Genomic DNA, 22,271 nt, shown 5'->3' with positions numbered 1-22,271 from the left:
GGTTCAGCTTTATTCGGAAAATATACATAAAAATACGTCTTGTAAATCCTCCATATTGTGTTCAACTGCTATAACAATTGATGAGTCATACAGAAAGTAATCAGCGATTATTTTTCTTTCTCAATCGAGTCTGGATTTCGGCCTACGCGCGAGTCTCGTTCGTGTCAACGATGTTTCTTATTGGATTCTAACGAACGCAATAAATAAACGACGCAATTATTTTCGACGTTCGTGAGACGAGCATCAGCTTAGCAGAGAACTGGAAGAAGTTCATCGAAGAGAATAGCGAGCACCTTTACCAAGAAGGCGACGCAATAGGGTACATATAATTAAAAATGTAATTGTTCGTTTGTTCAAAATTTTAAGTCACCGAAAGTTCTTCGCCGATTGCTTAAAAATTTTTCACACGACGTCGCATTCGAATACGCGCTTGTTTTTATATTACCTATCCATATAGATGTCATACCTAGAGCCGCAGCAACGCGCACAGCTAGTTTTAAAATAAATACGCATAGTAGTTTTCTCCAACACGATCGCAGTGCAAACAGTTTAGAAGTTGATACCTCGTTACGGTTTATCCCGTGAAACAACGGTTGTCAAGTACTCGTCGAGTTCTCGTCACGCCGGGATTCTGTATCTTCTACGCACGACGCGCGATTTGTAATCATCGATTCGTCATTGAAATAAATTTTTTGCAATAAATTATGTAAAAAAAAAGAGAACCAATTGTGTACATTATCATTTGCTGACGAGATTTATCGTGAGTACGTCACAGCATCTCGCGGCTCGCGTTGTGGACGGGACTTTTCCTACTGTGACGATGGCGAGCGCACGTGGCCGCGACGACGGAGCCGAAGAGAAGAGCTGGCAGGAATTGTCGAGTGATGTGAAGAAATACGCAGCGACACATTTAAACGAGACCGAAGAAACTAGAGACAATGCTGTCGCCGAGATCAAACGTTGGATCGGGGAGTGCGACGACCTGTGCGAACATTTTGGTAAAAACGACAGTGGCAAACTCATCGAGATCGATTTCAATCGCGACTTTTCCTTTTCTTTTTCTAAAGATAAATTTTTCAATCGCGCAGGTGACTTCCTTATCTTGAGATTTTTGAGAATCTCTAAGTTCAATCTCGAGGAGACCAAGAACAAGATACTAAAGTATCATAAACAGCTGATCAAATTGCCCGAGTGGTACTCGAATTGGGATCCACTTCAACCTGGCCTGGAGGAGCTGCTCAATCTGGGGTAATTATTATTGTCGAGTATGTAAAAACCTATAGATTGAGATAATTTTTTATCAAAGAATTTAACAAACTTTAACGTTAACCAGGACTTATAAACGTAAATAACAAAGTGATATTTTCTCACCGTTAAATTGTATAAAAAAAAAGTATATTTAACTTGACAATTTTAGAACTCATTAGACGTATATCACCGTTGAACTAAACGATATATTTAACCCAACGAAATGTGATCACTTTTAGAGTTATCTTACCCCTTCGAAAGCCGGATGATCAAGGGAGACTGGTCGTTATTATGCGCTCTGCTCAACACAATCCTAACGTGCACGCATTTTCAGATGTATCTAAGGTAAAAACGAAACAATGTTAATAATATTATTTTGTTAATTTTCTTGTTTAAAAATTTCTTCTTTTTTTTTTTATTAATTTGATATCCAATGTCTTTCGACGAACGATCATCTCAGGTCAGTTTGATGGGGCTGGAGATAGCTATGAAACACTATCCCGCAGCATCTGTGTACGGTTGCTCATTGTTCGTAGACTCGAGTAGCGCAACTATACGTCACATTGTTCAATATCGGCCGAACGTGTTACTGAACATGGCCAACTCGTGGGACTCCTTCCCTTTCATATTCCAAACTATCAACATATTTAACGTCCCGATGTTCTTCAAAACGACTGTGAAGCTTCTGAGGTCTTTTATGTCCGAGGAGCTGAAGACTAGATTCCACGTCTACTCGTCGAGCGAAACGACGCAGGAATGTTTCAGAGATGTACCAGCTAGTATCTTGCCCGTCGAATACGGCGGCACCGACGGCACGATTCGAAAATTAACAAGTAATTGCGATAAATTGAAAATAATTTATGTAAAATGCGTTTAACGTGATCGACAGATGTTTTTTTTTTTTTTTTTTTTTTTTTTGTTAAACAAGTATTCAACGAAGAAAAATACGTGTTTTAATAAATTTAAAGTTACATTGTAATCTACCGTGAACATTAGCTAAAGCTTTCTAGGAATTGTTATTATATGTAAAGTATTAAATAAGCATTTAAATTGATATTATCATAAACTGATATTCTTTTCTTTTTTCAGAACACTGGAAGAAATTGATCGTTAAAAATCGGGACTGGTTTACAAGCGAAAAGAACGAGCAGATTATTATTTCGAATCATTAATCTTAATCGTTGGAGATTGTTTTAGAGAGTTCGTCTTTTCTTACAAATATTTTTGCGCTTTGCAAGGCAAGTTATCTTTCTTCTCTTTTCGCAATATAAAAAGAAGCAACGTATAATACAAAATTCTCACAGGAAACGATTAACAGTCTACGTTCTATGTTACTGGAATATTAATAAAAAAAAAATTAAGTAAAAAAATTGAAGTTTTAAAGACTAGCTTATTTCAAACCGTTACTTGTTCAGATAATAATTTTTTCCTAAGTTTATGAGTGCAATGTATAAACTTCTAGGTGGCGCGACTTTGCCATAATGAAACATCGCGGTAACGATTATATAACACATAAATAGAGCCATGACACAGCGCGTGCAAGTTATTTGTTATTACATTATCTGCTGACTCTGTGCGATGATCGTGCGCGTGTAAGAACATATTTACAAACTGCAAACGCAAATTTTCCGAAACAGTTTCTTGCGTCGTTACGATGGAGAACGTGTACACACGCAGCGACCGTGAGCAGGACCACGTTTGGAAAAAGTTATCTGACGAAGATAAAAGATACGCAGAGGAATGGTTAAACGAGACTGACGAGGGGAAAAGAAACGGCTTTAAGATGATACGACGCTGGCTAGATCAGAACAACAGCTTGGACGCACGAATCGGTATTAATCACGTCGATCGCACGTGACGCGCATGTTAAGATAGGAAATTCAATTTTACTTGTTAATTTTCAATTCAGAAGCAATAAAGTTCGGCATATAAAACAATAAAATAAATTCATTAACGCTTTCGGATTAAAAAAAAATATATACATATAAAATAAAATGTTTTTTAATTTGCACCGCACATATATTTTTTTTTTTTAACTTATGCCACTCAGTTTCGGTGATTTCAATTCAATCGTTGTTTTAATTGCATAGATGAATAACTTATGTTTCAAGCGAATCTTTGATTTGTGCACAGATGACTTCCTTATTTTGCGTTTCTTGAGAGTGTGTAAGTTTGATGTCAAAAAAACTAAAAATAGAATGCGAAGCCGTTATAAACAACGATCTAAGCTGCCACAATGGTTTTTGAATAAGGATCCATTCCTGCCAGAGTTGCAGGAGCTGATTAATTTAGGGTAACGAACATTATTATTAGAATTATGAAAATTTACTAAAATATATTTACAAGGTTTCGTTATTAATTTTGTTAATTAATTTTTTTTGTACAAATTAGCCCGACATACATATGTATTTAACAGCTATATAACTGTTAAAAGAGAGAAAGCGAAACAGAGAGACAACGTTACAATTCAGATAAATTATTTTTCCCTTACCGTTATCGTTATCCACGCAATCGCGAATCTCGAACTGCTTGGTTTACAACATCGATTCTGCATTAATTTATTTCAATTAGATATCGGTATAGATCGTGAAAAGTTTCATTTCACTTTTATCCATTTTTAAGCACAGTCTTTTTTAAAATATGTAAAATACTTCGTTTAGCATATACTTGCCGCTATTGAAACCGGATAATCAAGGAAGACTAGTAATTATTATACGCCCCGCGGTGTATGATCCGAGAACAACCGACGTAGCGAACGTGGTGAAGGTAAAGCTGAAATAATATCAGAGTTACGTCAAACGTCGTTGAATTTTTTAATTCATTTTTAAGTAGTTCTTGAAATTTCTTTTAGCTATATTTGATATTGCTGGAAACTGCGGTGAAGTATTATCCCGCAGCATCTATATATGGCTACGTAATGATCGTAGATTTGACTGGTATAACAATACGTCACCTCGTTCAATACAGGCCTTCCCTATTAATGAATGCGGTTCAAATGTGGCAAAATTATCCCATAAGAATCCTGTCCATCAACATATTTAACGTTCCAGCAATATTCGAGGCCACCGCGATGATCTTGAGATCCTTCATGAGCGAGAAGTTAAGGAACAGGTTTCATATGTCTTCGAGTATGAAGCCCGACGATTTCAAGGATATCCCCACTGACACACTGCCCGTTGAATACGGCGGCACCGGCGGCACGATACAAGAACTAACGAGTAATTGTTAATTCATACGCATTCGCGTGTGGCAAATAATCACTCAGTATTAGTCAAGTTTTTTTTTATTCCTGAAAAAAAAAAGAAATTAACTTTTTGTAATTTAGACTGAAATAATATGCGCAATTATCAAAACTTTAATTTAATTTTTTAATTCTTTTGCAGAGTTTTGGAAAAAGACGGCAGAGAAAAATCGTGACGTTATTTTAGAGGAAGAAAAATAATAAAATGGTTATATTATACAATACATTTAGAATTAGTTACGGAATGATTAAATGCCACTGTTATGTTACAAGGGTCCTATTTTGGTTATTTTATATCTTGTAGAAATATCCAGAATTTTTTTCGTTCTTTTTTTTACTGCACAAAATAATTTCTTTGTAATGCAATGTGCCAATAAAGTTTTACATTTATCAATCTCTTTAATTTTTTTTATATCATATTTGTTATTAGTTGTTTTTGTTTCATTCCAACCATTTTCTATTCAAAAGTAATATTTTATTTGTCTATTTCAACTCAAGTTTAATCAGAATCAATGTAGCACTTAAGTATGTCAATATATTTTTATTTTAAATGCATTTACTTTAAATAAGTCCAAAATCTACCAAGTTTAATTTCTACTTTTACATTTAATATTTTACAAATTGTCAATAACTTACCTCAACAAACATACAGGATAAATGTAAGTATAAATAATCTCAGCAATACCAGGAATTCAAAGATCCCCAATAACTATTCTCTCTTCATCATATATTGCAGCCCGTTGCAAATCATTTTTCTCTTTTATTTAATGTACAGGTTACAGCGATGGACATGCAATCTAACATCTAATTCACAGAAAAAAAGAAAAAAAAATTAAAATATATGTAAAAATATATTCATTTATATTAGTTGACAGAAATATAAAACATAACATTTTAATATATTTTACAGATATTAATTTACCTAATAGTTTAAAATTTATTTCTTCCATGCACTCAAATTAATATATTTAACTATCTACAATTCACACTAAGTTAACGAAATTGTTCATAACCTCAAAATAGACGTCTCAATGTCAACAGTTCCAACGTACAAGATTAATCAAGACTAGTGACTAGCCGAGACTAGGGGAGGAGTGGAAACTTTGAAACAGCCATCATTGAGATAAAATGTTTAGTAGAGTGGGTAGAGCAAAGAGCAGAATGATGATGCGCATTAGTATATATATATACCTGAACTACAAACGCGAGTTTTCCAATTCGAAAAGTTTTTTGTTGCGTGACAATGGCGAACGCGCGTTCACTCGGCGAGCACTGTGACCAGGACCACATTTCGCAAGAGTTATCTGACGAAGATAAAAAATACGCAGCGGAATGGTTAAATGAAACCGACGAGACGAAAAGAAACGGCATAGAGACGATTCGATGCTGGTTAGAGCAGAACGACTTGGGCGCACGAATTGGTAGTATCACGCTGATAGCACGTGATAGGAAATTTAATTTAAATTAATTAATCTACTATTTAAAAATAAGAAGCTTTGGGATAACACGATGAAATAAATTCGTTATCATTTTTCTGGCAAAGAAGAGAATAAATAATTCAATATAATTAAAAAATTTGTTTTTAAAATTGTAGGACATATGTTTTTTTTTTTTTTTTAAATTTACGTCATCCAATTTCGGTAATTTTAATCATTATTTTAGTTATATACTGTATGTATAACTATTTACTTGAAGCAAATCTTTTATTTGTCCGCAGATGACTTTATTATTTTGCGTTTTCTACGAGTCAGCAAGTTTGACGTCGAGAAAACTAAAAAAAAGATGCAAAATCGTTATAAACAACTATTCAAGTTACCAGAATGGTTCCTGAATAAGGATCCATTCCTGCCAGAGTTGCAAAAGCTACTTGATTTAGGGTAATGTACATTATCTTTAACGGTTGGGTTTATAATTCTACATTAATTAATTTAACTTAGATAATATACATACATTTACGTGCACGTATATCAATACAGAACGTAAAACGTTTCATTTTACATTCGTTTATTTTTAAGTGTCAAATCTTCAAAACAGACGAGATACTTTTTTTTAGGATATGTTTAATGCTGCTAAAACCGGATAAACTTGGAAGACTCGTTATGATCATACAACCTTGTCTGTATGATCCGACAACAACGACGATAGCGGACTTTGCGAAGGTAAAAATAGAAATAATTCACGTCCAACGTCATCGAATTTTTAAATCGTTTCATTAATTTCTTTTTAGGTTTGCTTGATAATGATGGAATTAGGGGTAAAGTATTATCCCGCAGCATCTGTATATGGAATCATACAAATCTTGATAATGGATGGTTTAACACTACGTCACATTACTCAATACACGCCCTCCGTGATAATAAACTCAATCCAAGTGTGGCAAAATTATCCCATGAGAATGAGGTCGATAAACATTGTTAACGCTCCAAAAATATTTGAAGCAACCGCGACGATGTTGAAATCTTTAATGAGCGAAAAGTTAAGGAACAGATTTCACGTCAGGAGTGATTTTACGACGGAAAATGGTTTGAAGGATGTCCCGGCTGAAATACTGCCCGTCGAATACGGCGGTACCGGCAGCACGGTACAAGAACTATCGGGTAATTTTTAATTAATACGTATTCGTGTCTGACAAATAAATAATTTTTACTGATCTAATTCTTTTTCCCTCTTGAAAGTAATAATTAATTTTTTTTACTTGAGACTAAAGTGATGTACGTATTATGTTAACAGTTAATTAAACGTTAATTTAATTTTGCAAATTTTTCACAGAGTTTTGGAAGAGGAGGGCCGAGGAGAATCGTGACTACATTTTGAACGGAGAGAAATAACCAAACGATTATTTTTATAGTGTAAGATTAATTAGCAAATGGTTATTTTTGCATGCGATGTTAAATCGTTATGTTACATGGGTTATATTTTTATTATCTTTTGTAGATATATATATAATTTGCAGATATATATATATAATATATACATAATTAATTTCTTTGTATTACAATGTGACAATAATATTTTATGTTTATCAATCTCTTTAATTTTTTAAATATCATAATTGTTATTAGTTATTTTCGTTTCATCTCAACCATTTTCTATTCAAAAGTAATATTTTATTTACCTTTTTCAACTTAAGTTTAATCAGAATCAATGTGGTACTCAAGTACGTCAGTATATTTCTATTTTAAATGCATTTACTTTAAATAAGTCCAAAATCTACAAAGTTTAATTTCTACCTTTACATTAAATATTTTACAAATTGTCAATAACTTACCTCAACAAACGTACAGGATAAACGTGAATATAAATAATCTCAGCAACACCAGGAGTCCAAAGATCCCAATAACTATTCTCTCTTCTTCGTATATTGCAGCCCATTGCAAATCATTTTTCTCTTTTATTTAATGTACAGGTTACAGCGATGGACGTGCAGTCTAACATCTAATTCACAGAAAAAAAGAAAAAAAAATTAATATTAAACACACCTCTGGATAATTTAGATTTAATAACTCGGTAAAAATATATTTATATATATTAGTTGACAGAAATATAAAACATAACATTTTGATATTAATTTACCTAATAGTTTAAAATTTATTTTCCTCACGCACTCAAATTAATTTTTTTAATTATCCATAATCTACACTATGTTAATATAATCATTCATAACCTCAAAACATCACAAAATGTCAACAGCTCCCGGTGCCAGCGGTGCCACGATTGACCGGTAACGGTTCGTAGTGGGTTTTTTCGGAACTAAAAATAACTTTCTTTTTTTGCTTGCGTTTCAAAGCAAGCTGAAACTGCTGGAAGTAATACAATCACTTGTTTTTTGTCGCAAAAATAATTCGCCAGGGTGTTCGAATTCCAAAGAGCGCGGGGCTTGTGCACAGCATTGTCTGCTAATCGTCTTTATTGTGATTTCGCGCGCGCCAAGAGTCGTGGGTGCACTTTACACAATAACGTTCTAGGATTCAGTGATTGGAACAGCTCACTAGTGAAGACCAGGTTTACGTATGTATGGATGTACACTCACCGTCAGGAATGGCGTTCGTGGTGCAACGACGGCGACCAGCGTACGTGATCTTGGCGTGGTGTGCGTCGAATCTCACACGAAGCGCGGGCGTACACATGTCGCGAAGCATCGGTCACAGAGGAATGAGGACTGAAGGGGAACGCGGCCTACTACACCTACACCCCCACGCACTCGGCGGCCGAGAGAGGGGGAAGTCACGTACGCCTACCGCCATCGCCGCACAAATGCCATAACTGCCTTTCAGTGTACATACATACTCACACATTTAATTGAGACCAGTTGAGACCGGCTTGACCGACAAAACTAGAGATCACGCCGACACGGAGATAAAGCACTGGGTTGAGTGGGTACAGCAGAATGGCAATGCGTGTCAGTTCGTTTTAGTATGTACACATCTGCAAACTGCAAAGGCAAGTTTTCGCGAAGTAGAACTGTAGTGGAAGCAGTTTCTTATGGTGCTACGATGGCGAACGCGCGTACACGCAGCGACTGTGAGCTGGACCACATTTGGCTGCAAGAATTATCTGACGAAGATAAGAGATACGCAGCGAAATGATTAAACGAGACCGGCGAGGCGAAAAGAAACTGCATTGAGACGATTCGATGCTGGTTAGAGCAGAACGACTTGGACGCGCGAATTGGTATTATCACGTTGATTGCACGCGATAGGAAATTTAATTTAAATTAATTAATCTTCTATTTATAAATAAGAAACTTTGGAATAACACGATGAAATAAATTCGTTAATATTATCTGGCAGAGAAGAGAATAATTCATTTAAAATTTGTTCTAAAATTGTAGACACATGTATTTTTTTAACTTACGTCATTCAATTATGGTAATTTCAATTATTGTTTTAATTATATATATGTATAACTATTTATTTGAAGCAAATCTTTGATTTGTGCACAGATGACTTTTTTATTTTGCGTTTCTTGAGAGTCTACAAGTTCGATATTGAGAAAACTAAAAATAGAATGCGAAGCCGTTATAAACAACGATCTAAGCTGCCACAATGGTTTTTGAATAAGGATCCATTCCTGCCAGAGTTGCAGGAGCTGATTAATTTAGGGTAACGAACATTATCTTTAACGGTTTGGTTTATAATTCTACATTAATTAATTTAACTTAGATAATATACATATATATTAATACAGATCGTGAAATGTTTCATCTTACTTCGATTTATTTTTACGTTCTGAATTTTTTTTAAGACATATAAAATATTTTTTTTAGAATGTGTTTGATGCAGCTAAAACCAGATAAACGTGGAAGACTTGTTATGAACATACGCTTTGGTGTGTATGATTTGAGAACAGCATTATCGAACATGGTGAAGGTAAATTTAGAAATAATTTACATAGAACGTCGTCGAATTTTTAAATCGTTTCATTAATTTCTTTTTAGGATTGCTAATGATAGAATTAGGAGTGAAGTATTATTTCGCAGCATTTATACATGGGTACGTAGTAATTTTTAATTCAACGTTACATATATAATTATAAATATTAAAACTTACAATTAGATAAATAATTGATATTTTATATTAATTTTAATTTTTTTTTTAAGGATAAAAAATTATTTTTGTTTTCTATTTAATTTAATTAATTTAATTTTGATTGCGCTGTGGTTTTGTTCATATGCTTGATTTTATTACTTTTATATTTATATTTATTTATTAATAAATTTTTTAATGAGTTTAAATTTATTATATTAAATTATTTCAGTTGCTGCTAAATTATATTAAAAAGAAAACAAATATTATACAATATGTGTAAATCACGCAGTGCGTTATCAATATTATCAATCGTTAATCACATCACATCACTGCAGTGTCTGAAAGTGCTCTCGGCTTATTAAGTTATTATCACACATCAGTGAGATCAGCTCAGACTCGCCCGCCATGTTGGTGCCCGATAAAGACGCGACGCCGTTCGACATCACAGAGGTGACTTGTTTCAAATGCATTATGCATTTGACGGCTGCGTGGGATTTTTTTTCTCATCAGGCCAGGTAACGAATCGGTGCGTATATCGTGAGTGTCGATTAACTTTATCACATCAGATACGACGCCGTTCGCGCGAATGACGCGCGTGCGTACCCACTGAATATTCCTTTGTTGCAAAAATGATTCCAAAGAGCATTTATATTCTAGAGCATTTGCTGCATCTCATTGTCGATCCAGTTCATTGTAGTCTCGCGCGTCGAGAGCCACGGTCGGCCTTCGCGATCGACGAGATTATATTACTGGACCATTGACGACTGGAGTTCAGTGACTGAAGCTCACTAAATCAGCCTTTCCATTCATCAACGATTATAATGGCAAGCACTCAAAGTGACGTGCATAATGTTCAGCAACAGCTGTCCAGTGAGGATCAGACTTACGCAGCGGCACACTTGAACGAGACCGACGAGACCAGAGAGAACGCCGTCGCCGAGATCAGACGCTGGGTTGACGAAAACGGCGACCTGATCCCGCGAATCGGTAAAAAAAAATACATGAATTTTATTTATGGCAGGTTGTTTTAACTTTTGAGTAAATTTACTTATCAGGTATACACGTGTTTGTCTTTATTTATTTATAATGAAAGATGAAGATAGAAATATCATTATTTGATAGATCAATTTACATTGGAAAGTTGGAACAATCTGCCCTTAGACGTGTTAAAATTACCGGTCGGTGGAACCTTGCGTTCCTTTACTTCGGAACAATGACAAAATTATTTTTAAAAAGTGCGTAACGCGGCAAAAAATTTTTTTTAATATACTATTATAAAATATAAGTGTGGCATAAATAATAAGATAAGTTACAGAAAAAATTGCTGCAGAAGGTATTAGAGTTATATGTTTTGAAACTTAAGTTAGAGTCGAAAGATCAAATAGCAATATGTCAAGGTATTGTGCCAGTTCCGCAAACAAAAAAAAATTGAATAAAATTGTCCTATAATGAGCAGAGATCACGTAATTACAATCGTAATTATGCCCGTCAGATAGAACTTAATTTCGCAATGCGATTCACAGTTGAATAAAATTTTTTTAGGCTTCTCGGAATACTGCGTAATAAAACCGGCCTTTGATATTTTCTATTAAAAGAATTAGCAAAATTCTAAAACTATGCTGCTTTACATTCTTTGATAAGACTTAACAATTATCGTTGCTTTAAATAGCTTTGTATTAAAAAAAATCCTATAGATGAGTTTCTTATCTTGCGGTTTCTGAGAGTCTGCAAGTTCAATCTTGAGAAAACTAAAACCAGGATGCAAAACTATTACAACCAGCGGTCCCACTTGTCAGAGTGGTACATGAACAAGGATCCACATCAACCGGAACTGCGGGAATTACTTGACTTGGGGTAAACATCGTTATTTCTAAATATTAATAAGATTACTTTTGTAAAAATACTTTTATGTCTCTTAACTAATGAGTCCCTACTTTATTTAGAATCTTTCTACCTTTGCGGAAACCGGACAGTCAAGGGAGACTGGTCATTATAGTACACGGTACTCGGCACGATCCTAGAAGACACAAAATATCTGATATTTTTAAGGTAAAAAGATATTTAAAAAAATATATATGCATATTTATATTTTACATTCTCAATTGTTGTTCCTCAGTAACTAATTTTTTCAGATCGGAGTGATGTTAACGGAAATGGCAACGAAGAATTATATCGCAACGTCGATATATGGTTGCTCGGTGTTTTTAGACGTGTCGAACCCGACGATGCGTCACGCTATACAACTAAGACCTCACTTGATAATGAATCTGGTCCAAACGTGGCAGAACTGCTACCCCATCAGGATCCACTCGATTAATATAATCAACGCGCCTGATTATGTAGACGTTGTCTTACGAATTTTCCGGTCTTTCATGACGGAGAAAATGAAGAACAGGGTGCACGTCTACACGCACAGAACGATACAAAATTGCTTTAAGGACATTCCAACCGATATTCTGCCCGTCGAGCTCGGTGGCACTGGCGAGACTCTTCGTGAATTAACAGGTAATCACGAGATATTAAAACGTCTATACGATTATAATTAAATGGTATTTAACGCTTATACAATGCAAGTACTTAATTTTTGCAGAGTATTGGAAGAAAATAATCAATGAAAACCGTGACTGGCTTTTGGACGAAGAAAACGACAAAGACTCTTTAAAGTAGTAGATTCGTCAATAAGAATGGATGCATGCATAAAAACCTCTAGCAAAAAATTAATCACTTTAATTGTCACATATTCTTTTTATAGATGTTGATCTGTTTAATTATTTATTTATTATTTTCCTGCATTTTAATTTATGCGTATTATCAACGTATAATTATAACAGCTAGGAAAATAATACAGCTAATTTATCCTGTGCAAAAATTATTTTTATATTTATATGTATTTTATTTATGATACTAATAACATAAAAGGTGTATAATTAGAACTTTTCTATTGAGTGTTTATTACGTTTTTTAATGAACGCGCAGTGACTATTTATAGATTTGCTACAGCAAATTGCTTATCTATTGTATCATTGAATTCACTATCTGTCACATGAATCTATTATTTAACAATTTATCGCGCGGACATGATAATAAGATTACAGAAATTTCAAAGAATGTAGCGCCAATCTTATTAATTACTTGCTGTACACATTTTCGCGACTTCTAAACGTAAATTCTGAGCTTTGCGTAGAAAAAGATGACGAGCAAAAGGAAGACATATAAAAATCAAGAAAATCGATTATGAAAAACAATATAAATAATAAAATAATTTCAGAAACAAACGTAAATCGCGGCCGGTGTACAAAGCTATGCTGAGTGAGCGAAGAAAATCATGTATCATTGCGACGTCATTGGGTTTTTATAAAAAATACATGCATACGCATGAGTTTTATATCCCTTTTTATATATAAGTAAAATACAATATACATTTTTGCTAGTTTCGAGTTTCTTTTTGTGTTGCACATTTTGTTCTCGTTGACATCTTGTCTGTTTCATTAACGACAAGTGTCCGATAACACACGTGCAGTTTCCCAATGACGATACCGCGCCACAAATAGCGCACAAAAATTGCGCCTCGCAGACGATCACAATGTTACAATTCATTAATTACATCGATTACCCGACAGTATCGTCAAGCATTTCTTACACAATATACACGTATATAAATCCGTATCTTTTTTTTTTTTTCTTTGAGGTGGTTACATTATTTATATTTATACGCCACTAAAATGAAAAAAATTATCCGTCACGCGTGGCGAGCTAATTTTTCCTTCACAATAAGTGTTATCATAGTTCACGAGCTGACGTCTTCATAAATTAACGATAAGGATTTTCGGCGCGGCGTCGCATTCTCATTTCGCACAAATCGTTCTATATACATACGTATAAGTACATATATGTATACGCGTCGAAAAGGGTGTATTAAATACTAATAAAATAAAAAGTGTTGCAACTTTTCAACGCCGCGGTACTGCCGACTATTGTTCCTTTCAGCGCTCGACATCGCCGCGAGTTAAATAACAAACATACGCACCTAAAGTCATGGGCAAGTAGAGTCGCGCTATGATTAACCAGTTATTACTTATTCACTTACGACTTACTAGCTACGATCCCCCATTTTAATCCTGGGACGATGGTCCAGATCCCCTTTACCACACCGGATCCGTGATCGCCAGTGAAGGCTACGTACTTAATTACGGTGTGCTTAATTAAGGCGCGAACGTCGGGATTTCGGGACGAAGGTTCACGCGGCTGATCGAAGGTAATTCTCGTTCCTGACGAATTACTTGAACGGTTCTTGGGGGATAAAAAAAACAAAAAAAAAACAGAAGAGTCAGGCACGAGCGGGACGGAGTTCGTTTGTTCGATCGCGAGTAGTGACGTTGAAACGCTTTGCGGCACGTTTTTATAAAATACTTTATACATAAAAAGTAAACCAACTCTCACCTCTGTTTATATTAACAAATTATGCTATTACCGCGAAGATAAATTAATAATCGCGCTTTTGAGACGTTCGGGACGCCGCGTCCGCGAGAAACGCTGGTCCTCTCGATCTGAGAAAAGATCGAACCTTGAGAAGAACTCTGGGCAACTAATTTCTACAGATGCTGGATAAAAATGTGGTCTCTGTAAATGGAAACGCGAAAGAAAACGCGGCAGTCTCGCGCGCAACATCATCATCATTATCATGCATTTACTCAAAGTTCTCACATACATACACACATACACTTACACACACATACGCACGCACAGGCACGCACGCACGTGTACACACATGTACAACACAGAACACACACACACACACGCGATACGTGAGCTTTACAAGCACGTCAAGCGTACGCGGGAGCATCACATGTATCAGAGGTTCGTTCGCCGTGGAGGATACTGCAAGATCGTTGACACTCGGACTCAAAGCCGCTGCACCAATCTAAGAATATTTCATTCGCCGTCGGACATCGATCAACGGCTGGCAGTCAGTTTTTTTTCCCTCTTCGCGTGAACGATAATCCTTCTCGAGTTGCAGAGCTTCTTCGCGGAGGACGCGGCTCGAGGAGGAAGTGCAGGTGCCCTCTGGTGATATTCCATTCCCACTGACCACCGACGTCTAACTGCTACTGCAGTCTCTACTAATTCTATACGGTTTCTAACTAACGCTCCGTTAATATCGACCCCAGCTGCAGCTGGCGAAGGGAAAAGATTGTCCCCGAAGGATTGCCTCGGGAAACGCGAGTCCCGAGTCGCGCCCGATCGTTCGCTTCTTCTTCGGGGAACATCCAATCCCTCCCCATTTAGGAGTCTTCTCGTCTGTCCGGCACGGAACGCGAATTCACTGCACGTCGAGTACACAGTCTGGACGCGGGGTTTGGGAACGGTTGCGGGTCGGTCTTATCCGCGCTTGAACTTTAGCACCAGCAAACTTATCGTGAGGAACACGACGATCCAGATAATGGTCGAGATGTAGCCGTTGTAGACATTCGGCTCAGTGATGCTCCAGCCGCGGGTCAACATGGAACGCAAAGCGGTCGTCGCCATCGTCAGCGGCAGGCCCTGCGAGATGTAACGCAGGAACGTTGGCATGCCCTCCACAGGCCATATTACACCTGAGAAATGGAAAGATTAAATGAACATGAGGCAAACGTAAATTGATAACGTCTTTAAAAAAATTTTAATTCAAGAAAATTCAAAGAAGAACTCTAAAAGTATGAGAACTGCGAATAAAGACTCATTAATTCCTCAAAAGTCATTAAAAGAAAATTAGATTTTATTTCGGATCTTATTAATTTACGTTTCAGACCACGTACTACAGAGTCGGTCTAATGTACAATTTGCGCAGCAATTCGATTAGAATACGGCGCGCATGAGTATTGGCCGACTTTCACTTTTAGTAAGAATTTCTACGTATGATATTTAAATCCCAGCAGCCGCTTAAACGACGGCCTCGATTAAACTTATTGGATACCGACGGAACTGATTTTAAAATAATGCGATATTAAAAACGTTAATTAAATATAATCGATAAAAGCGAGTGCACGACTCGAGGCAGGTCCGTTTCAATTCTCGCGCAAATTATATGTATAATGACAATTTCTAGATATTCCAAACAATTTTTTTCTTTTTAATTAAATATTGTAATTTTATACACACCGCTGAGAAGAAGCGTAGGGTAGAAGCTGCCTAAGGCAAGCTGAATGGCATTCCTTTCGAGTTCGCAAATCGCCGAGATCACAAACCCTGCGGAAAAAAACAATTTCCATTTATGAAAATTGCAAATTGTCATTAAACCGCAAGTATAATTTTTAACAGACACATCACAATGAGCGAAAGGCCGTAACCCTTTGATCTCTGTTCTTACCGAAGCACATGCCGCACAGCCCTTGCAGGATCGTCAGTATAATGACCCAGCCGATATCGCCTTTGCACTCGACGCCGAACACCAGGATCATAAAAATTAACACGAGGGCCGTCTGACCGCACATCACTACGAATTGCGTCACCACGTGCGAGAATAAAATTTCACCTGGTGACACGCCGGCTACCCAGCTGCGGTCCAGTAAGCCTTCCATTCTCTCGATGATCAATGCTGATGACGTCAGCGCGACCGCCAGGAAGAAGACGATGCTGTTAACGAAAACAAATTTTGTAAAGCTGCTCTCTTACGTCAAAATCCTTTTTTTTTTTAATTATTAAATATTAAAGCGCACGCGCTTTGCCAAACGAGAGAACAAATCGACATCGCAGAAAAGCGGCAACAATCATGCAACAATAAAATATCTACATCTCCTTTTTAAATAAAGGAAGTGTGAGCGAGAAAGATAATAAAATTAAATCGAAAATTGGATTAAATAGATAGTAATAATTAATGTATAAAGTTTTCGAAATAAATTAAGTACTCATGGACTTACGTAAGAATCACACCCGGCGCCACGAAGTCTGTGAAACTTGGTTCGTTGGTGCCATAAATGGGCTCCTTGAATTGAATCGGCACGTCAGCCAGTTTTGTGTTCTGTTGACAGGCCGATAAAAGATCCTTTGCGAAGTCCCGGTACGAATACTGAAGATTTCTTGCCAGCATTAGGCCCACCTGTTGATCTAAAGTCGCGAGATTTTACGGTGCATGTTCGGAGGATACAAAAACTACAGAATTCAACTTGTAAATTACACTTGTGCGTCGAATAGTAAATGCTTTCGTAAAATCACTCGTGCGGAAAAGAAATAAAATTTTGCAAGATTAAATATTCTACGAAAAAGTGCGAGTAATACGTTTAAGATAAATTAAAACGATGCAATTTAGATTGACGCTTTAATGATTTCTCAAGAGCTATTAACTATTTGTTCAGTGAGTAGATAATTACTAGACATATCCAGCCAAACTCTGATCTCGCTCTGGTCGAGAGTCTCTTCGTCGGAATCTCTTCCCAGAGCCATTCTCGCTACAAGGGCGTCCGTAAAGTTCTCCGTGAAATACAGTGTACCCCAAGCGCTACCTCTGCGTACAGCCTCCATTGCCGATTCCGGATCCGGATAGTACGTCTGCAATAGAAAGTCGTGTTTATATTTACTTAAAATTGATTTTCCTACCCATTTAAAATCACATTGATCACTTTTTAACACTTCTGGTATATTTTATTACACGTAATATCGTGTACTTCATATAGAAACTTTTTAACGATTACTTTAATGATAAAATAAAAATTAATTTAGTAATTAAATTAGTAATTATCGTGTACATTATGCGGCAATTAAGACCTTTATCATTGTTTCGTTATCCAAGAAGTTGAGGTACCGGCAGCTGAGGTACGAAAAGCTACAGTTCGTCGAGACAGGACAGGACATGTTCTCATAGGACATTTCGTGGTTCACTATGGCCAGCTTCAGTCCCGTGGGATCTCTGCCGATTGCCAGGCAGAAGAGGATCACTTGCATCACTGGCAGAGCGAAGATGAACAGCATCACGCTACACGGATGTGAATTATTATATGAGACATTAGCATAATTTTCTTAAGTGGCACAATCGAACAACTTTTTATTAATCTATGCTGATTTATTTATTCATAAAACGGTTATTTATCGCATGGGAATTTAATATTATTTCTTAGAAATGTTTTAATAAATTCAGAAACGATACTATTAACATGCACAAAAACCACTAAATTAATTGCTGCGCCGTAGATCATTTCATTAAAGACGTACCCAATGTTCCTCCACATACGCAAGAAGTTCTTCTGCAAAAGGGCTTTAATCTTGCCCCAGCTAGTGATCTTGTAACAATCCGTGAAGTCGCCGCAGTCGTCGCAGTCTAAGATGGAGTTAGCTTTCGTGCCTGACAGCGACTTGCCGTTTATCTGTATCGTGAAATCGTCATTGTCATTATAATTATGCGAGTAAGATTAACAACAAAATTTTAAGATAATAAGACTTGACGCTTTGCTTCAGAGTTACACAATTTTTTAAATTAACTCCTTAATCATTCGAGTATATCTCCTTCAGAAACAATATCAACCTTAGTAAAAAAAAAAAATTGTAAACGATTATTTTTAATCCACTTTGTACATTAAAATACAGAGATCATTGAGTGTAGTGCTGAATTTAATAAATTGCAACATAAATATTCGTATATGAGATAAAGAAACGAAAGAATAAATGCACGTGTACTACATTGCTGACTCGAAAAGTTTAACCCTTATAGAAAATCCGAAATTAATTCTGCCAAATAAATTGTGAAAATTACTATTAAAAGCATTTAGTATTTTAATACTCAAATAATTATCAAAAAAAGTAATAGTTATTAATATTATTATACAATAAAAATAAGTAATTCTTAGTATTTATTTGGTAGTATTAGATTGGACATTTCTATAAAAATCTCTGCCGCGAGATTTGCATCGGTAGTGACTCGTAATAATCCCTTACGTCGTAATGGTTCGCTATTCCGTTGGTGGACTCGTTTATCAGGACCTCTTTGCTTTGGTGGAAGTTAAGGCCGACAACGCCGGACTCTTCTGTCACACATACCGACTCGTCTTTTTTTCCCCAGTTTAAAGAAGCCTGTGCGCAAAAGAAAAAAAAGCGTGGCTGGTGGCGATAAATTGTGTGATATTTAATTTATGCAAATAAGATAATGCAAAATCGGCTGTAGAATGGATAAATAGTTTTTTTGTACATTCTGAGTGTATATGTCAATCATGCCATAATTAGACGAGGTAAAAATGTTCAATTAAATAACATGATAGTGTTTAAAAAATGCAATATAACAAATATACATAAAAATTGTACCATACATATAAAAGGACAAGTACTATTGCACAGTAGAGACAACAACTAAATTACTTTCATTCGATTCTATTCAATTGCGTTTGATTTTGTGCAACATGCCAAACTAGTTGATCTTCAATTTGCGCGAAAAACAATATGTAACGAGTGCCACAATAAAAAGCACTCGTTTTGAATTTCTTTTCTCACCAGACTAATGTTGTTCGAAATATTGAGCTCCGTTGGTGGCTGAGCGTACTGTCCCTGCTTCCTGGAGAGTTTTAAAAATACCTCTTCGAGGGAGGCGCAGTTGTATATTTGCAAAAGAGTCCTGGGTGCCTCCTCGGCCAACAATCGGCCGCTCCTCATCAAGCCAATCTGTTAGAAAATCAATTTCCGTTCGTTATTATTTTCCTGATCGATCTCGCAATTAAGTCAATAAAAAAAAAAGATAGAAAAATTCCGAGTCTGAATGCGCACGTCGGAAACTTCAACGAGGGGCATTTAATTCATCCGAGGGATTTCAATGTTTCGCGCATTATTCCGAATTTCCGGTTTCGGCAAAAACGGCGACTCAAATCGAAAGAGGAAACTTTTCATCGCGATGAAAGCTGCGTGGCGTTCTGCTGTTATTCATCTCGCGGGTTCGCCCGCAAAAAATCGAGATTAGCCTTCTTGCACTATAATTTGTCCCTGGCGTAATACGTAAGCGGAATAACTAGCCGGTGACGGCGGTAATGACATGCAATCGGCCAACAGACGTCAATCGCTGGCCGGATTCGTTATTAATGCGCCGCGATTTGTGTCGGCCGAGATCGTTATGTTGATTTATTTATTAATTCGTTCCTCCGGGTCCGCGGATCCGGATACTTTCACTAACGTTGCCCAATTTTAATCGCGGGACTCATTTATCTGCCACTTTTACTTCTAATCTCTGGGGAGGGGGCGGAGAATCGTCACTGCCCTGAAATCGATATTAATTGACACAGTCAAAATTGTAATTCTATGATTAAATAACTGAACGGCGATTACCGTGTGCGCCTGCCGGGCTTCTTCGATGTAATGGGTCGTTATGATGACCGTCTTGTTACCATCTTTGGTAATTTGGACCAGGTGGTTCCATATGCTGCGGAATAAGAAAAAGAAAAGGCCGTGTCTTAATTGAGAATATACATATCAAGTCGACCTTATACTTATACTTACGATCTCATAACCTTAATTACGTAATAATGTGAACTACATGAGTAACGTAATTGAAACTTAATCGGAAAAATACCGGGTCGCATCCAGCAGTTATAAACTCGTGTCGTTTGTGAAACGTTAAACAATTATTCTCCATGTCGAATATTCGATATTATTCGGTAATATTCAAAGTAAAATTCCTCCAGCTCGCTGAAGCTTCGCAGGGATGAAATACACAAGCAAGGTTCGGACACGGTCGGATGCACTCGGGTACGAGAACGAGCTGACTCACTTCGCTTTGCTCAGAGATGGCGGTGACCGCACTGACCGCGTCATTGTCCCTACGCTAGCGGTGGACGACGAAGCTCTCGTCATTCGCGGCCGAAGAAGCAAGTACGTTTTATGGTTATTCCTATAAATTTAACCCTCGTGTCGTTTGTAAAACGTTAAACAATTATTCTCCATGTCGAATATTATTTGGTACGATATTCAAAGTAAAATTTTTCCAGCTCGCTGAAGCTCCGCAGAGATGAAATACAGAAGCAAGGTTCGAACACGGTCGGATGCACTCGAGTACGAGAACGAACCGACTTCACTTCGCTTTGCTCAGAGATGGCGGTGACCGTACCATTCCCCCTACGCTAGCGGTGGACGGCGAAGCTCTCGTCATTCGCGGCTGAGAACGTAAGTACGTTTCATGGTTATTCCTATGAATTCAACGCGAATTAGCTTCCCGGATCGGTGTTCTTTACGCGTAGGGTATTTGCGTGACGAATATTTCGCGCAAGGTACGCGCCATCACTTGCGTCGTCGCAGTTGTAATTCACCGTGTGTCCGGTCCTCTGCGTTCTTTCAGTACGCCGCTTGCTTTTATTTCGTTTTATAAATTATTTCTCCGCATGAGTAAGATCGCGTCGCGGCGGGTGAGCTCACGGAGATGACCGATTGACATCAATTCTTTCTCTGTGCAGGCGCAAGTTCGGAGGAAACGACTCACTTCCGTCGCGTATTAAAGATACGAGCCGCAGCCGGCTCGTCGGTTTGCCGCGCAAGTACCAAGCAAGTAATTGGGCATGCTTGAGAGACTTTTGAGAACGCGCCGCCCGACATCTTGAACGTTTCGAGAAAAGGAGAGGCCTCGGAGACGAGGCGCTATGTATCAGCAAAGACTCCTGGAGGTAAGCATCGATTTTTAATAGCAAAATTGCCAGTGCTTCGCTGCCGAGCGCTACCGCGTTATCATTGAGACGCTTTAAACTTCGTAGCGAGTGAGATGGGTAAGGTTCCTGTGTGAGTGTGAACGTTGGAATACGAGAGGACGAGCTTGTAGGTGCGAGCGGCGCATGCTCGGCGGTGCGCCGTCTCCGGCCGGTGGCGCTCTCTCTTCCTTTCCCCCGCCGACCGTTCAGCGAGGAACACCGAATCGAAAGGCGCCTCGTTCGTGATGGAATTCTACGCTTATTTGAAGGACGAAGAAGCAACCCCGGTGCGGAATACCCTTTCCCGTCCATGCTCTACAGGCGGAGAGCACCGACGATCATCACCTTTCCTTCCTTTGCCGTAAGTGATATCCCCATTTACGTGTGAACTATATTCATTTATGTCGGTCGATCACGTAACGAAAACTGCGCCATATTCGACAATTAAAAGCTCGTAACGTTTCCAGGGTGATGCTCGGTACAATATTCGGCGCAGTGCGTGAATTCTTTCTGCAACGTGGCACTGCTGGGCGAACGACGAGCAGAGGTCACCTCGCCGGCTGCTTATCAAGCAACACCGAGACGAAAGGCGCCTCGTTCGTGATAGAATACTACGCTTGTTTGAAGGAC

General features: G+C 37.5%; 5 protein-coding genes and 1 long non-coding RNA gene across 16 annotated transcripts in view; 4 read left to right on the top strand and 2 right to left on the bottom strand.

Moving 5' to 3' along the window:
* The first annotated feature begins 196 nt into the window (after positions 1 to 196).
* On the top strand, positions 197 to 2,618 carry LOC139106575 (retinol-binding protein pinta-like). The gene is made up of 5 exons (XM_070663463.1): positions 197 to 998; positions 1,089 to 1,248; positions 1,488 to 1,593; positions 1,709 to 2,081; positions 2,338 to 2,618. The coding sequence occupies exons 1-5, from the start codon at positions 821 to 823 to the stop codon at positions 2,418 to 2,420; spliced, it is 900 nt and encodes a 299-aa protein (XP_070519564.1). The 5' UTR covers positions 197 to 820; the 3' UTR covers positions 2,421 to 2,618.
* Positions 2,619 to 2,902: 284 nt separating this feature from the next.
* LOC139106578 (retinol-binding protein pinta-like) lies at positions 2,903 to 4,883 on the top strand. The gene is made up of 5 exons (XM_070663469.1): positions 2,903 to 3,080; positions 3,382 to 3,541; positions 3,909 to 4,014; positions 4,100 to 4,466; positions 4,632 to 4,883. The coding sequence occupies exons 1-5, from the start codon at positions 2,903 to 2,905 to the stop codon at positions 4,688 to 4,690; spliced, it is 870 nt and encodes a 289-aa protein (XP_070519570.1). The 3' UTR covers positions 4,691 to 4,883.
* On the bottom strand, positions 3,596 to 8,656 carry LOC139106581 (uncharacterized). 7 transcript variants are annotated; one of them, XR_011546394.1, is made up of 6 exons: positions 8,063 to 8,214; positions 7,758 to 7,924; positions 5,126 to 5,293; positions 4,202 to 4,537; positions 3,920 to 4,020; positions 3,596 to 3,796 (listed from the first exon to the last, which is right to left on the bottom strand). It is a non-coding gene; the product is annotated as an uncharacterized lncRNA (long non-coding RNA). The 7 variants fall into 7 exon arrangements; XR_011546389.1 differs by lacking the exon at positions 8,063 to 8,214 and adding an exon at positions 8,520 to 8,656 and having other exon boundaries at positions 3,596 to 4,020; XR_011546388.1 differs by having other exon boundaries at positions 3,596 to 4,020; positions 8,063 to 8,213.
* LOC139106577 (retinol-binding protein pinta-like) lies at positions 5,733 to 7,515 on the top strand. Its single transcript, XM_070663468.1, has 5 exons — positions 5,733 to 5,910; positions 6,207 to 6,366; positions 6,543 to 6,648; positions 6,717 to 7,086; positions 7,259 to 7,515. Exons 1-5 carry the CDS (start codon positions 5,733 to 5,735, stop codon positions 7,315 to 7,317), a joined length of 873 nt encoding a protein of 290 aa, XP_070519569.1. The 3' UTR covers positions 7,318 to 7,515.
* Positions 8,657 to 9,872: 1,216 nt separating the features above from the next.
* LOC139106576 (retinol-binding protein pinta) lies at positions 9,873 to 13,306 on the top strand. 3 transcript variants are annotated; one of them, XM_070663465.1, is made up of 7 exons: positions 9,873 to 9,981; positions 10,247 to 10,532; positions 10,675 to 11,004; positions 11,712 to 11,871; positions 11,961 to 12,066; positions 12,150 to 12,522; positions 12,608 to 13,306. In XM_070663465.1, the coding sequence occupies exons 3-7, from the start codon at positions 10,839 to 10,841 to the stop codon at positions 12,682 to 12,684; spliced, it is 882 nt and encodes a 293-aa protein (XP_070519566.1). In that variant the 5' UTR covers positions 9,873 to 9,981; positions 10,247 to 10,532; positions 10,675 to 10,838; the 3' UTR covers positions 12,685 to 13,306. The 3 variants fall into 3 exon arrangements, with proteins under 3 accessions (XP_070519566.1, XP_070519565.1, XP_070519567.1); XM_070663464.1 differs by having other exon boundaries at positions 10,247 to 10,543; XM_070663466.1 differs by lacking the exons at positions 9,873 to 9,981; positions 10,247 to 10,532 and having other exon boundaries at positions 10,580 to 11,004.
* An 87-nt stretch (positions 13,307 to 13,393) lies between these two features.
* Positions 13,394 to 22,271, bottom strand: part of Snu (ABC-type transporter snustorr) — a 51,040-nt gene continuing 42,162 nt past the window's right edge. For all 3 annotated transcript variants that reach the window (XM_070663461.1, XM_070663462.1, XM_070663460.1), the window contains 10 exons: positions 20,293 to 20,386; positions 19,471 to 19,638; positions 18,922 to 19,056; positions 18,202 to 18,353; positions 17,758 to 17,965; positions 17,364 to 17,541; positions 16,914 to 17,100; positions 16,364 to 16,629; positions 16,156 to 16,242; positions 13,394 to 15,611 (listed from right to left, as the gene is read on the bottom strand). In XM_070663461.1, the coding sequence (XP_070519562.1) occupies positions 15,397 to 15,611; positions 16,156 to 16,242; positions 16,364 to 16,629; positions 16,914 to 17,100; positions 17,364 to 17,541; positions 17,758 to 17,965; positions 18,202 to 18,353; positions 18,922 to 19,056; positions 19,471 to 19,638; positions 20,293 to 20,386 (1,690 nt within the window). In that variant the 3' untranslated portion in view covers positions 13,394 to 15,396. The remainder of the gene's footprint in view (positions 15,612 to 16,155; positions 16,243 to 16,363; positions 16,630 to 16,913; positions 17,101 to 17,363; positions 17,542 to 17,757; positions 17,966 to 18,201; positions 18,354 to 18,921; positions 19,057 to 19,470; positions 19,639 to 20,292; positions 20,387 to 22,271) is intronic.

This window comes from Cardiocondyla obscurior, linkage group LG11 (genome assembly GCF_019399895.1).
Source record: "Cardiocondyla obscurior isolate alpha-2009 linkage group LG11, Cobs3.1, whole genome shotgun sequence".
Taxonomy (NCBI): domain Eukaryota; kingdom Metazoa; phylum Arthropoda; class Insecta; order Hymenoptera; family Formicidae; genus Cardiocondyla; species Cardiocondyla obscurior.
This window is presented reverse-complemented; position numbering and strand designations above follow the sequence as displayed.